The 16,760-nt window shown below is 36.8% G+C and overlaps 1 protein-coding gene across 51 annotated transcripts in view; it reads left to right on the forward strand.

Moving 5' to 3' along the window:
• The window catches only part of magi1b (membrane associated guanylate kinase, WW and PDZ domain containing 1b), a 228,228-nt gene that overhangs the window by 190,037 nt on the left and 21,431 nt on the right, over positions 1-16,760 (forward strand). For 29 of the 51 annotated variants that reach the window (XM_087272281.1, XM_087272258.1, XM_087272285.1 and 26 more), the window contains 4 exon segments: positions 8,514-8,545; positions 10,020-10,263; positions 14,429-14,520; positions 15,860-16,052. In XM_087272281.1, the coding sequence (XP_087128407.1) occupies positions 8,514-8,545; positions 10,020-10,263; positions 14,429-14,520; positions 15,860-16,052 (561 nt within the window). 51 annotated transcript variants of the gene reach the window in all.

Below are 16,760 nucleotides of genomic sequence, written 5' to 3' on the forward strand. Positions count from 1 at the left end.
TATATATATATATATATATATATATATATATATATATATATATATATATATATATATATATATATATATATAAAATGTTTTTTTTTTTTTGTATATTAAATACAAATTTTAAAGAGGAAAAATCAACAGAAACAAAAAAATGAAAAAAATAGTTTTGTAGGTTGTAATTATTTTTGCAATATTTAGCTTGAATTTAACCTTTCATTTTCTAAAGATGTTTAGTGACTAAAATATTATTTTAAGAAAAATATTTGTTTAATAAATCTGTGTTGTTTAAATGCTCCACATTATATTGCCTATATTTACTGAGAAATAATTAATAATATTTTTTACAAAATGGGGTGTACTCCGTTATGCTGAGCGCTATAATACAATACATTAATTGAGATCAGTGGGAATCAGGCTCCCTTATCCTAAATACCCATAACACATTACGTGGTTCTGACACATTCCCCTTCTCTTTAGACCGCGCCTGAATCTGTGTACCTCACATTGTTCGCAAGCATGACAGAAAGAAAAAAAATTTTTTTTTAAAAGGCATGTCTGAAGTAAAGTTATGTTTTTGTAACATAACTTTGTTTTAATATAACATAACTAACGTAACATAACTGTTTTTGTAACAAAAAAGATGCACATAAACCATGATGGAAAAAGCTTTACCGATCAAATTCCAATGTGCGCATCAGAAAAATGTCATGTGATTTTGTTATAGGAGATCATGTGATGATAAAAATGTGTGTGTATGGACAAACCAGCAGGCTGAGCACATTGTAAAATATCTGAGATCTTATTGTGATCATTCTAAAATGCTTTGACCGTTTCGGTATTAGTGTTATTATATTATTAATTACCTCCAGAACTGTCAAGAGCATCTGTACTATACGTGTGATGCCTTCAAACGCCAACACACATTCATTGTGAGGCACAGGGCATTTAGTAAATAAAGAAAAGATTCACGCAGCTTCTCCTATCCCAGCAAATTCTATTTTTACTTTTGATATTTGGCGCCAGTTAATAAGGAAGTGACGATTTTGTTCACTTTGAATGGTTGGATGGAAACACACATCTTTTATTTACACATCTTTTATGCAATATTCCGGCTATTCGCATAAATTTAAATAACATCTTTGAATGGAAACAGCTAGAGTTATGGCCAATCACAGTAAAAATACTCAGAACTCTTTTGTGATTTTAATAAAATAATGTTAGAATGAAATCAGGGACTAAGCCGAAGGAAAATGAATGAATGAAATATACAAACATTTAGGACAGATTAGGGCTATAGATATATGACTTTTATTTTAATTTAAAAATGGTCAAAATGACTGCCACTGTAGTATAGTGTTAATCAGTGCTTTATCATTGGACTAATTTTCATTTAAATCCAATGTTTCTCACAAAGTCTGTTTGGTTTAAGTCACTGTAATTATTCATATTATGTATCTTTAACACAGAAATAGATTGATCAATAAAGTTTTGTATTTACAGCCATCGTTACAGTCATTGTCCTTGGTCTGAACGGCCTTTAATCCAGCAGAGGAAAATTAATCTAAGCTTATATTTTTTTTTCACCATGGAACTGCATTGCCGTCTCATTTTTCTTATCTGGCTGGACAAATACAGCATGGGAAAGATAAACAACCATGATTAGTGGTGTGTTCAAAAGTAACTTGATTTAATGTTTTAAAGGAAGTTTCTTTTTTCTTTTTTGTGCATTAATTTTTGCTGAATTGACCAATGGGCGAAAAATAAATGGTGTAGCAAATTCCCAGGATAGAAACGGTCTTAGAGAAGTGATTCTCTGGCTTTGAACCAAATCAAAGTGTTTATTTTTAGTGAAAAAAAAAATGTGTTTAGATAACAGTTGTGCGTCTTCTCTTTGACTGCTCACCCTTTGCTTTGCTAAAGGGGTGAAGCATAAAACCCACCAATCACACCATTTCACACCTTGTTTCCATGACGATGCTCTGCTGCACTTTGCGGTGGGGTTTCCTGGTAAAATGATAAAGCGGACGGGTCTGTCTTGAACACAACATGCAGGCACATCACATACTGGAACAAATGCCAGCAGGCGATGAGAACAGACAGACAGGCAGACAGACAGGTGTTTTCATGTCCACTTTGCATCTTATTCTTTCATTATGTGTTACAGTTGAATGATTTTTGATTGGCATGTTTGTGCGGACCGACCGAGTCCACATAAGCAATGAAGGGGACGTTGTTGAAGCTGTCAGAGATATATCTTTGTGTGCCAATGCACTAGGCTATTTCAACATCACCTCATGCCCTGTCACCTCCGATTGCAGGCCATGTCATTTTAAGGCCATACTAATGTACACAGTTATAACCGTGCACACATGAGAGTATTCTAATGCTTAGTGAGCAGCCTACACAGGCAGTTATATTCTTAGGCCGTTTTGTAACTGTCAGGGGAACAATTTGAAACACTCTACATTGGCAGTAGCTGCACACAAATAACACTTCATGTGAGAAACTGGACCCAAAATTGATCTGAATTGATTTCTTTTCACTACTGAGTGATTAAAAAAATTTAATTTACAATGAAATTTAAACTGTTATACAAATGCATCTGTCTGTCTGTCTGTCTGTCTGTCTGTCTGTCTGTCTGTCTGTCTGTCTGTCCGTCCGTCCGTCCGTCCCACTCATCCATCCATCCCAATTCAATCATCCATCCCTCCCACCAATCAATCCATCCATCCATCCCAATCCAATCTAATACTCCATCCATACATATATCCCACCAATCCATTCATCCCACCCTCCAATCTATCCATCCCACCCACCAATCCATCCACCCCTTCCACCAATCCAACCATCCCACCCACCAATCCATTCATCACCACTAATCCAACCATCCCACCCACCAATCCATCCATTACCACCAATCCAAACGTCCCACCCACCAATCCCCCCCATCACCACCAATCCAACCATCCCACCCACCAATCCCCCCATCACCACCAATCCAACCATCCCACCCACCAATCCATCCATCACCACCAATCCAACCATCCCACCCACCAATACCCCCATCACCACCAATCCAACAATCCCACCCTCCAATCCATCCATCTATTCCATCCATCCATCCAAACCCATCCATCCATCCATCCATCCATGAATCCATCCATCCAAAGTATTACTGTATAGAAGCCATATTTATAGACATCTCTTAATTCTCATCTTATCTTGAGTTGGTTTTGTCCACTATTTTAAATGTATCTGATACAGGTGAAATTCATTATTTTTTCTAATAATCTATTTCCATTGCACTTTATATTTTAACAGTACAACGTTGAGTGACAAATTTATAATCTGTCTGCCATCATGAAATTATCACTGGCCTTGTTAAAGTTCATTAATGAAAAGCACATTTGAGTTTTGTGGGCTGTTCACACCAAAGGCATTAACTGTCATGATATCTATAAAGTTTTATTAGTCGTTCTATTACTTGAGAAAATATGTCATTTGACTATATGACTATAGTGACAACAATGTGAGAAACAATATAGTTGTAATCACTGTTTCAGCTGTTGACCAAAAAACAACACATTAAGTCAAGCACAATCCAGCCATCTTTTAGAAATTTTGAATTTAAAGTGGTGGAAAAGCCAATCAGAATACATCTAACATTTGTGATGTCATAGAGAAGGCGGATTTTGTTGCTGACTTCCATAAAATACATTAACAAGCCTCAAGAAAACATAAGGCATATAATTCCATCTTGCAGCAACAAGGGTCCATTCTTCGTATCTCGCTTAAATGATCTAAGATGATTTGACAGATCCTGATTTTTTTATTCTTGATAACTAATCTCTGGCTAATTTGGTTCTTCAAACAATTTCGTAAATTGGCTGAAGGTACAGCAGTATAATGATATCATCTGAATAACATTTCATTATCCATGTGAGCAAAATTACATAAAACTGGCTGTTTAGATTAATTTCGCATCAAGCATTTATTATCAGTTAAGGTGTCTGCAACTTCAGACTCAAATCATCGTCATATTAACTGTCAAACCTTGTGCATGACTGCATAAATTATTATTCCTTTAAAAAAAAGATGTTAAATATTGTGCATGTCTATTATCATACACAAATTGTTCAAAAGTGTATACAACTTCTACTGTAAGAAAATATCAGAATTTAATACATACTTTCAGTATTATCTTTGTTTGAAATGACCCAATCTAATCCTGTTTATATGAAATAAGCTTACTCTCGAGCAGTTTTGGGCTGTCAGACCTGTTACAACAAATTTTAGATGAGTTTTGAAGAACAAAATGATCCTAGATTGTGTCATATTGTCAATAACCAAATTCAGCTAATTGAGTAATCCACGTACGAAGAACAGACCCTGGTACTAGCATCTCTCTTTTGTTTTCCCACATTTGAAATCTACATACTATATACAAGAGCTTCTATGCTTTTATTGGTCAACATCACAATGACGGATTTCAATGTGGAGGAGCAGAAAAAAATTAAACTTACCCTTATTTTTGCCTGGATGTCCCTGACTTTGTGTCGGTTGTGTTCAATGATATGTAAGTGTATTCAGGGGCAACTTTTTCTGCATTTCCCACTAAGTTGGGTCATAGGGGTTACAGAAAAGCAACTTTGATGCTAAATTGAGTTATCCCAGTAGGCAGCTTAATTAAGTCACCTATCTTTTGTACCAGGCTTCACTTTGGGTGTCCTGCTCATGCCTTAGAATGCTGCCTTCATACGCTTTTAACAATAATCTTGCATGAAAATGGCTTTGCATCTGGTGTCAGACTCTCCACACCACAGGCTCATGTTCATACAGCCATTCCTCAGAGACTGTCTTTCATTCCTCTACATGTCAGACTGCATCACTGGCAGATGGTCCAGACCATAAGAATCTGTTCCTATCAGCCTGGTCGAGGAAGGGGGGTCCAGTACAAAACCCTGCGCATCCTTCATGCTCCACACACATGCACGTGTACATGCTGTGTATCATAATCTTCACCTGCTAAACCTTCTTATTAGTCTCCTCTGTGCCTGACACGGTTCACGCTGACCTGTTGCCGGTTCTCCTGCTGACCTGCCATGACATGTTTAACACTGTTATTGAGTCCATTTGGGTTTGATTAACTGGCTTAGTTTCTCATACTCACAATTTGGTTTGAGACATGAGCTGAATTATTTAACTTCATTTTCATGACTTCTGAACATTGCACTGAAGTGAATATGTCTGATCACAGCTCTTTGCTGTTCTGCTCAAGCTTCTGAATTAATAACAGATTGGTGCAGATGTTGGACTCATATGACATTAGTCGTGCACAAAGCAATGAGGAAAGGAAATGGCAGGGGGTTTAAAATTACCTCAAAGTGCATGACGGTAGGATTTGAAACGGGTCCAAGAGTTGAGCGGCAATCACAATAAGAGTCATCCAGTTTTAATGCATTGGTCACTTTGTTTGCTTTTCATTCAGCAAGCAGCACAGCTTTATGAGATTCAGATAAAGCCATTATGTGCCCAGTAAAGTGAAATGGATTGATTGATTAGAAGGTATTAGGCAGGATCTCTCCTCTATAAGCAACGACCTCCAGACACACGCTGCATGGGTTGTAAAATACGACCAGCACATCTACTCTTAAATTCTCAATAATAACGTGGATTCATTTATTTTTGAATGTTTGCTCGATGCTGTGCAACTGAGGAATAGTTTGTTCTGAGCCAGAAAAATATTACTGAAATTACACTTGAGATCACATGAATCACCAGCGTTTAGCTGAATCAATTTTACAAATTGAATTCAACTGGGAAACTTTAGTGAGCATCTTTAATGTTAATTCAATTCGTATTTTACAGTAAGACTAAGATATTTTAGTATCAGTTAAAGGGTTAGTTTACCCCACAGTTGGACTTTTGTTATCACATGCTCGTCTTTACATTATTCCAAACCCTTAAGACATGTGTTCATATTTTAAACACAACTGAAGGATTCATAAAGAGATATAAATACATTCAAATGAATCAAGTGGCTTTTAGTCTTCTGAAAGGTTGTGAATGCTCTAATTTTAGATTTAAATTTAGCTTTTATATAAACGTCAAACAGTGAACATGAACAGAAGTTCAACCATACCTGCTTGACGCACAACAGCAAACCTCACTGGTTCTTAAATTAACATCATTGGTTATGCTTGCTCCCATGATCAAAGTGGAATGCTTTAAGCTTTATTAGCTGATGTGAAAAGCTTAAATGAAATGTGCGCATCATAGAAAGAGTTCATGTCTCTCCATAAGCCTTTGAGTGAACTGCCTAATTCATGTGCAGTTATTTTTTATCTCTTTATAGATATTTTGTTGGGTCAGATTTACAGTGGCTTGAGTTGATTAAAATATATCTTCTTGAAATAATAGCACATTTCTTATTGGTTTGGTCCAACATAATAAGATTTTCAATATTTAGGGGGAAATAACCTTTTAAACGGTAAACAGTACTTTTTTTTTTAGAACATATTCATAAATGGTGGCTCAGTGGTTAGCACTGTCGCCTCACAGCAAGAAAGTTGCTAGTTCAAGTCTCGGCTGGGTCATTGTTGCAGCTGGAAGGGCATCTGCTGTGCTGGATAAGTTGGTGGTTCTTTCCGCTGTGGCGACCCCTAATGAATAAAGGGACTATGGATATGAATTAATATTCATAAATTCAGTGTTTATTAACACATATAATATGCAAAGTTGTGTTTGTAAGTGTTGATGTTACTGTGAACTGACATGAACAATCTATTAGAGAAATTAGGTTTGAATTTTTGCTTACCAATATTACAAATAAATAGAGTTTAATTATAATTAAGTAAGAAATAAATACTGTAAATAGATATATGGCAATCTAAACAATTTTCACAACAATCAGCTTTACCAAATAACTGATTTTGCAAGATTTGATGTGAATACATAAACACAAGAAAAAGCGTGTGTTTTAGCAAAGAGGCCATGTAGCGGTGCTGCAGAAACTTTTAACAATTAATGGACTGTAGTGGAGACGGGCATAGAGAAGCGGAGGAGGGAGGCGGCAGACTGCAGAGGATGGTGATGTTTGTTTGGGGGATAATGAGTCAGGCTGGGGGCAGGGCTTGATGGGACAGGTCAATTTGCTGCAGAAAGGAAAATGGAAAATTGAATACCTGGAATTGTATGAGAATAAAAAGCAGAAGAGAGAATGATGTGTGCAGGACGAGCTGGACGCTGTTTGTATCAAATTGCATGAGTGCGCATGTGTGTTACTGTGGGCAGGCTCACACGCAGACGACTTGCTCTCAAGGGAACAGCTTCACAATAAGAAGCCTTTTTTTTTTTAGGCCAGACTGAAATCAGAGGACTGATCACGCACAACCTTTTAGATCTTGTGAAACACACAACCAGCTGCGAAATTCTAATGAATCTCTTTTTTTCCTGTTTTTATTTTATTTTATAAATGACATCCACATCTATTTATGTTTGAATGCATAATTTATGCGTGGCCTGTCAAATGTGGAGATGTGGGAGGGAGCGATGGTCCATCGACGCATGTAAAAGTGGGAGGGAAATGATGTTCGGAGGAGGGAGTCTGATGGTAAAGCGAGGGCGAAGAACGCTGGCGTCGGGGAGAGAAGGAGCAAACACATGAAGACGGAGCGAGGGTGATGCACATCGAAACGAGGAGGGGGAGGGCGAAAGAGAAGAAGGAGAGAGAGAGAGGGAGAGGGAGAGAAAAAAGAGAAGCTCAAAAGACAGGAGAATCAAGCACTGGCTCTAGATGCAGGATCCTTCGGCAGCAACGTCGCGAGGGGCAGGGACGCTGGAAGATGGTTTCAGTAAGAGGGGAACTGACCGTTGCCTATAATTTAATGTTCAGTATCTTGGACTCCTTCTCCATGGGTAATAGCTTAGCACCTGTCTGGGCATAAGCCCCTCTCTGTTTCTCTTCCTGTGTCTCGTTGGTTCTCTCTATCTGTCGCTCTCCTCTTTTTCTGTCTTCATCTCTCGCGCAGTGTCTGGTAGGTTTAAAGGGATCGTTCTACCTGAAATTCAATTTCTAGAATCGCATGTCCTGGCTGCTTTTATTTGTTTGTTTTTCTGTTGTTGTTGTTGTTGTTGTTGAAAAACTAGTGCTTGTTTGATTGTATGGAAATGAGCAGCTGGGACATTTTGTTAAGTATCTCCTTTTATGCTCCATAAAAGCACACTTATTTTTGGCTGAACTGTCCCTTTAAGTTCATGGGGTCTGCTTAGAATTTAATCAGGGTAATGGGGGTCGGTCCTCTGTTGCGGATGGTCCGTGCTGCCCTCTTTATGGTTGTGGGAGTAAAGGAATGAGCGAGGAAACGGAAAGAGAAAGGGGGCTGCTGCCGCCGCACCACCACCACCACGCGCCCTGATTGGAGTCATCCATCTGTCTTGGGATTGCTTTCAGATCTGCGCCTGTGGGGAAGGTGAAATCTTTGTGTGCACACAATTAATATTTCTGTCTCTTTCGCTCTCTGTAGGGGTGGCACCTGCGAAGAAGAGCCCCAAACTGGTGAGTACTGATGTTTTAATCTTGTTTTTTTTTTACTCTCCTTTTTGTTGATGCACTTCTTTATGTTGTTGACGTTGGTCTGGTGTTCAGAGCTGATACAGTGTTACTGTCTTGAAAGAGAATCTGACTTTAATGCAAATTCCCCATTGGTGGACAGCGATGCCATGTGGTCAGAGAGTTTGAGGGTGGTGTTCACCCCTGGGAGGAGGGCTGCTTTTATTGGTCACATGGACGACCTGTAATAGCCCACAAATGATTACCCAAAAACCAGCAGATTCAGAAAGTGTTTTTAATTTAACCTTTTACATTCCACCAGCCTGTTGATGATAGATTATATCTGTAGACAGTACAGATAATAATCAGTGTTCTACTGTTAAAATGGCAGCCTTAGTGTTTTTTTTCTACTTTGTTGAAATGGAGTCCTTGCTTGTATGACTTCTCAATGCCAAGAAGAGCGCCTCTCAATTCTCAAATGGCCTCTTTTTTATTTGGATGGATTTATTAGCTACCTATTGGATTGGGGGTTGATTTTTTTATTTATTGCTGTATTCTGTATTTTCTTTCTGGCTCTATTGCACAAATTCATGGGTTGTGCTGTGATATAAAAGGACCCAGAGGTGTGTGCGTGGGTTTAAAGAGAACTTCAGATGACTTGGTGAAGGAGAGATCATTAAAAGGCTCCTCTTGTAATGCTTTAAAACTATGATTTATTTCTTGAAATAAGCATTTGCAGCCTATTTACAACTAATATGTATATATTGAAAATATTCATCCTAAATTTTGACTGACAGTAACAGCATCTGTAAGCAAGCTGTAAGTTTGTGTAAAACCTGATGATCTTGTTATCCTCAATTTGAGAATAATCCAAAAAGCATCTTGGGACATCTGACCATCTGTACTAAGTAGTCACATGATCAGTCTCTCTGATTTGCTTATTTGATTTGTGACCTAGAAATAGTGCAGAATGTGAAGTATGCTTCAATGTAATGTTGCTTTTTTTATTTATATCTTCCAAAATAGAGTTTATTTACAGTTTTTATTTAGATTTTCTTAGACTTTTTGGACCCTCATTTTATTTTATTTTTAAAATAATTTTTAATATAATTTATTTTATTTTGTATTATTTCCTTTTATTATTTTATTTTATTTTCACATTTAATATTAATGTTCACATTTAGCATATTCATATTGACCATAAAACGACCTTGATTCAAACTTATAAAGTAATAAAATGAAGACTGAATAATGCTTGAGGCAAAATATTACAACTAGAGTTGATGTCATTCTCATAAATGAATCCTTACTGAAATGTAAAGAGAGTTGTGCGTCATTCTGTCCTTCAACCAATTCATTCCCACCTTTTTGTTTCCTTATTCAATGCCTCCAGTCCATCTTCAAGATGCTGGCAAGGTTGTTCTGCTTTGTCTTATGTTCACGTTTTCACATTTCCGCTCTCTTTCCCCCCTCCCAACAGCAACAGTTGGAGCGCAAGGACAGTCAGGGCAGCTCCCAGCACAGCGTGTCCAGTCAGCGCAGCATTCACACAGACTCTCCTCTCCACGCCTCTCAGGCCCTGCTCAACGAGTCGGCCGCCCCACCACCCCCGTCCCAGCCCTTGCCCAGCCTGCCCCAGGACCCTCCAGTAGACGGAACCCTCCAAAAGAAGCCAGATCCCTTTAAAATCTGGGCCCAGTCCAGGAGCATGTATGAAAGTAGGCGTAAGTAATATGGAATTCCGGTGGTGGGTGCTTGGCAGCGGATCACTGGGGTCTCTTCCTTAGTTTTGGTTGGTAATGGGATATCAAGACTGGTTGGTTGGTTGGTTTTTACTAGGTTTTTCTGCTTTGCCATTTAGACTGATCATTTATTCACTCTCATGTTGTTTAATGCCTATTTGAAGTTATCTAGAGTCATTTTAATGACACAAATGAAGGTATTTTTGATCAAATCTGAGACACTTGACTCTTTGAATTATTTAAAACGAGGTCAAAAAATAAATCTATTTGAATTGAGTGATGTAATCAAAATTTTTCATAAGAAACCCGCTCAATTTACAATATATATATTTAGTTTTAGCTGTTCTTAACATATAAATATTGATCAGCGAGTATGGATGCTCAGCCATGTCTATTAGAGATTAAACCTCATTGGTTCTTGTAGAAGCTCAAATGTGTCTCATTGGTTGTCACACATCTGGCAAACATTTTTGAGCTTCCTTGACCAAATTAGAGTTTTATAAATCTAAATTTAGTTTACTTTTGTTAAAACAAAAGTGGATGATACCTCTTCAGACAAGGTACTTTGCTTGGATTTATTTTTTAATCTCTTTGTGAAAGATTTGGAGTGCCAAAGGATTGGGTGAACAAGAACGATTTGATAAAAAAATATCATTTATGTTTAGAATAATTTCTAATAATTTTGAAACACCATGAGGGTCAATAAATGGACGATGACAGATTTTTTTAGGGCTGTGTTTCTCAACCACGTTTCTGAAGGACCACTGGCACTGCACATTTTCCATGTCTCCTTAACTAAACACACCTGATTCTGATCATCAGCTTATTGAAAAGGGAATGAAAGAATTAAAGACCTGTAATGGGTGTGACGGATAAAGGAGACATCCAAAACATGCATTTTTTGTGGTCCTTCAGGAAGGTGGTTGAGAAACATTGCTTTAGGGTAAACTAACTCATTGACATCTAGGTCAATGTGTTGTTTTTTTTTGCAGAAAATTATTTAACTTTGGTGTAAAAAAAATGTATGGTTGAGGTTGGTTAAAATCAGAGCAGTTGCCAATTTATGTGGATTTAAAAGCCTACCCTAATTTCAAGACATCGACAAAATGTAGATTTTCAGCTTAAAACACAGTTTCCAAATCTTATGTTATTAAGTAAGGGACGTTAAGTCGTTTATATATTTGAAAAGTAGTGAGCCCACCAAGAAGTCCATTTATATTCAACATCCCTTTGAGTGCTTCTGCAGTCTTTCAGTTCTCAAATAGCTGTCCAAAGCTAATGCAAACCATTAGCCATCAGTTCCAATCCACTGTGTCTGTTTGTGATCAGAGAGCTGTGTTCAGATGAACCTGTCATCTGTACATCCAAAAGCTATTCATTAGCCTTTCCCATTCCTTCTTTCCTTCACTTTGCTTTCGCCTACTCACTCACCACCAGCGAAAAGACAACGTGAACGCCGAGGCACTTCTGACCAATTACACTCCTCTCTGCCATCAGCACGTTCTTGCGCTCCAACGCGTCCAGAACACGTCTTCTGACAAATGTGCATATAATTGGTAGTGGTGGAAGACAGTGAATCCTATACTACTTTCATGTGTGCCAGAGCAGAGGGGCTAATTAACAAGAGTCTCCTTCAGTGGATAAGTTAAGATGCTGTGGAATGAAGTGCTCCAGTGTTTGGCTTGGAAAATTCTGCTACTGTAGCTTGGAGTGCTTTCATTGTGTTAGCTTCTGTTTGAGTCGTTCATTAGTAAATCCCTCAAGAAGGAAGCTGTTGTGGCTGTGGATGAGAATTGAGAAGAATTTAACTGCTCCACTTCTGTCGACTCTTAAGTGTTTAGATTCATTAACGGTTCCAATTACAGTTCTTTCCCTTTTTTGTGGAAAATATAACATTTGATAGTCAAACAGTACATTTTTCCATTAAAAAAAATGTTGACTCAGTTGTTACAGTACATATTTTTTACAAACATTTGAAAGATTCATTCATTGAAATGGACTCTTTAGAGTCATTTGTTCGAGAATTGGACTACAGTGATTATGCCATGTGTTTTTCTTTCCTGATTCTAGTATTATCTAATTAAGGAATCATTGACATATGAATTAATTCATTTCGGAGTCAAATTGCACTTCTTCTGTAAATCCGACTTTATTAACTTGATATATTAAAGTTTAAAAATTTGTGGTAAAACATAGACATAAAATGCCTTAAAAGAACTGAATCTAACGTAACCAAAGAATCAAATCATTAGTCATTTCTCCACTTGCAGGAAGTGTGCTTCACTCTTTGCGTCAAATATGATTTTGATTTACTTTAGAAGAATGGCTCACAAGAGCCCATTTCATCCTCAGAAAACACTGTCGCTGTCCTTGAAAAGATTGAGAGATAAATGATTGACAAACTGATTGACGTTTCTGGACTAGCTCAAAACCATTCAGTCCAATAAACTCAGTGAGCAGCCGCATTGTGAAGCTTTACCACAAATGAATGGAAGTTGAAGGTCTATTCTTGCCATAATGCACACAATTTGCAGAATCTGCCACAACCGTCCTTGCTGCCTAATGGAGATCGAATGGTGTGGGAAAATTGCCCAGGCAGCAGCCATTTTATATGGGTCTGGTGCCTTTCTGCCTTCTGTCTCTGTTACAGTAAATTACTGTACATCAGCATGTAGCTGCATTTCAATAAGTTTGCAGCAAAGGCACATACATGGGTTGTTGAAAAAAAAACACCATATTTGAAGACAAATTGAAAAAAAAAGCTCTTAATAATATATAAATAGTGTGAGAGCAATGTATTTTATCTTCGCTTATCTTCATATAGTGCTATTAATTTTAAATTAAATTGTAAATCATATTTTTTTCTTAATGATTGGTTGAACTTGTTGAAAATTTTCAATAAATAGGTGCTTTACGTCAAAGGACATTAAAACTTTACAATTTTATAGTGGTTTCACAGATAGTAAATGTGTCTTAAAGTCACATGATCTTGAAAGGGGTTCTTCCACTAATGAAAGTCTTCTATGGATTTGTCTGATTTAAATATAGCATCCATTGTCACAGCAGAGGACATGGTTTTCAGTGACAAAAAGTATCCATTCTTTTGTTTTTACAAATATATGGATGGAAAAAAGATTTTAAAACGAGCACTTGTTTATTAATCTTGTTTATTAATGATTTAATGATTTTTATTTTATTTATTAAAGCTGTTGACAGTCACACCATATAGGACATTTTTGATATTTGCCTTAAAAATCTAAAACATTTAATAACCCATCAGTTTTTATAACAAGTTATTTTGTTTTTAGAAATATGTGGATGGAAAAAAGATTGTAAAATTAGGCCTTAGGTGTTTATTAATGATTTTAGGATTTTCTATTTAATTTATTTAAGCTGTAGATGGTCACATCATATAGGACATTTTTTATATTTGCCTCACAAATGTAAAACATTTAATAACCCAGCCATTTTTATAACAAGAGGTCAATGGACGACATTTAATGCATATTATATTACGACAACACTAATTTTATTCATAAAATGTTACCTCATGTCAAAAACCCATATAAAGAGTCCCATTCATTAAGGCAAGCATGTTTAAAAACGATCTGCAGTAAAACACTGCATCAGAAATATCCGTGGTATCCAGCTCATCTCTTACTTTACAGACTTAATTGTCCCCTGACGGAACATCATGTGATGCATTGGAGAACTACTGGGTCAATAATGTAAAAGCTGACACACTGCTGATGTCTGTAAAAGAGAAGGGGAGCTTCTGGTCCTGAAAGATTTGACATGGAAGTGCTGGGGATGGGGAAGGTGTGAAGCTGCTTCATAAGACCTTTGGATTTTCTCTTCCATTTCACTTGATCTCTAATCTAGACTGAAGCACACGTGTGTCAGCGCTTATCATTTTCTTACCTGTTAATCAGATTATGCTGTGTGAAGTCTTTAGAGCAGAGTAGCTATTATATTACATCTTCGTTGGTGTGAAGCAATTAGAAGAAAAATCAAGATGTGAGGGAATAAGATGCCAAATTGTTCGCCACCTTGATCGGCAGCTGTTCTTGAAAGGAGGAGAATTGGGGTGTAAATCAAAGCTGGTGTGTCATTCTGCAGCTCTCAAGCTATTTTTCCCTCTTTTTAGTGCCTGATTACCAGGAGCAGGATATCTTCCTGTGGAGGAAAGATACCGGCTTTGGATTCAGGATACTGGGAGGAAATGAACCTGGTGAGCCGGTGAGTACAGGACTAATTTGTGTATTGTGTTTATTAGTTTAGACAATTATTGATTTTTATTCATGCAATTAGTCTATTGTGGGTCTGAGTAGTTGATGGAATTATTTGCTGTGGTGTGACATGTTGTCCATCTAAACGTGTTAAGTGATCAGTTGTAGTCCAGTCTTTATTACGTTTTTATTGTAATTAAAAAATAATATCTATCTTATATCTATTATTTTAATATTTTTATATTTGACCTTTTAATGGCATTGTTGTTGTTTCTATGTTATATATATATATATATATATATATATATATATATATATATATATATATATATATATATATATATATATATACATAATGTTTGTTTATTAAGAAACGATTAAGTGTATCAGGGTGAGGCCAAGTAGAAGCGCTCACTCTGATCCCCCTGGCTCTGCAAGGGTTGGGGAAATTACAAATTTAACCAAAACAAACGATTACAATTGGCTTAAGATTGGCAGGGACAATTCGGCAAATGGGTCAACCAGCAGAACCTGGGAATTAAAAAGAAAAAAGAAACGATTAAGTAATGCATGTAAATCATGCTATGAATATATATTACTAATGTTTCAATGAAAGTTTCCATTAACATGACTTGTTAATACATTTTAGAATTCATGTCATATTATTATGTTGCTAAACTAAATACTTGATATAAAAGTTAACTTTTAATTATTAAATTGTTTATATTAAATTGTCATAACACTAGACATAATTAGTCATTTCTATAAGGCTGTGTATAATTGAACTTTTCCAAAAGGCACCCAATAAACATAGACCCTTTGAAGATCTTCTAAATATAATAGTCCAAGCTTGGCTGAGTTCTCCGATTCAGTATTCACAGCTTGTGCACGATACCCATTTCTCTGTGAAAAGTGCCCGACGCATTACAAACACTCAGCTTTTGGCAAAACTTTTCCCCAGTGAAAGCATCTGCCCTGTGTGTAGGTTGACAAAGGCTTTGATCTGTGCAGTACAGCCTCGATCAGTCAGAAAATATCTCCCAGACCACCAGATCTTTCCTTTAATGAGGCCACGTTACTGCTTTGAACTGATGAGCCGCTTTTCTTGGACTCTACTCCTTAAAGAATGAAACACAAAATGCTACTCTTCTTGCCTGGTAAACGGGTGCTAGAAATCCCAAAGATGTTATACAGTTTGGAAAACATTTTGCAACCATTAGACCTAAAATAAACACAATTGTCAGTGTTTCAGTGAAGAAAACCCCCTTGAGACAATGCTGAAGCGATGAAGTTTGGCTGAGATTTGTTTCAAAACTCTTGCTAACTCTCCCTAACTTTTGTCCGTATAGATTTATATTGGCCACATTGTGAAATATGGAGCTGCCGATGAAGATGGGCGTCTGCGATCAGGAGATGAGCTAATTTGCGTGGATGGAACGGCCGTTGTTGGAAAATCTCATCAGCTCGTCGTTCAGCTCATGCAACAAGCTGCAAAACAGGGTCACGTCAACCTGACCGTGAGGCGCAAGACTGGATACGGACGTAAGCAGGCTCTCAAATGTTATTATTTTAGAGAATATGTACAGGCTATAAATATTTATTACCAGTCATGAACCTGTATTTTACATTTTTATTGAAAAATGTGCTTTGTCCAAATGACAGCAGGATTATTTGAGCTATTTTCTTGCATTATTTTGACAATCAGGTCACCAGCAGAGATGAACTAGAGTCAGTCATGACCACATTAAACCACACTGAGATTTTGTTTCTCGTATTTTCATTTTGAATGGCTTGATGCAAGTCATTTATAAAATGTTTTCACATTTCACTACTTTATTCTTGCTTTTAATTTTAATGAGCATTGTTGTAAATTTTTTTATTGAACATTTTAGATTTTGAACCATATACAACTAAGCCTGAGATCCACCCAACAGAAAAGTTCAATTAAAACAAAAACAGTAATACTGCAATAATCAGGGTTAAAACATCTAATACAGTCTCTCTCATATTTAACCAAAATTGTACAGTTTTCTTTCTGGCACCATTTATTTTGGCTGTGGTGTATTCCAAACTAATAATGTCAAATAGGTTGAGCCTCCAAGAAAGATCAGCAGGAACAGATGGGTCCAGCCACTGTGCATTATTTTTTTTAAAGAACCGACGATTGAATTAGTTATTTCAAAAGTTTTGAAGTTTTTGCAGGACATCTCATAAATGTTGCATTTATTTGATAAACTATATTATAAAACA

This window comes from Danio rerio, chromosome 11 (assembly GCF_052040795.2).
Source record: "Danio rerio strain M-AB ecotype USA chromosome 11, GRCz13ab, whole genome shotgun sequence".
NCBI classification, from domain to species: domain Eukaryota; kingdom Metazoa; phylum Chordata; class Actinopteri; order Cypriniformes; family Danionidae; genus Danio; species Danio rerio.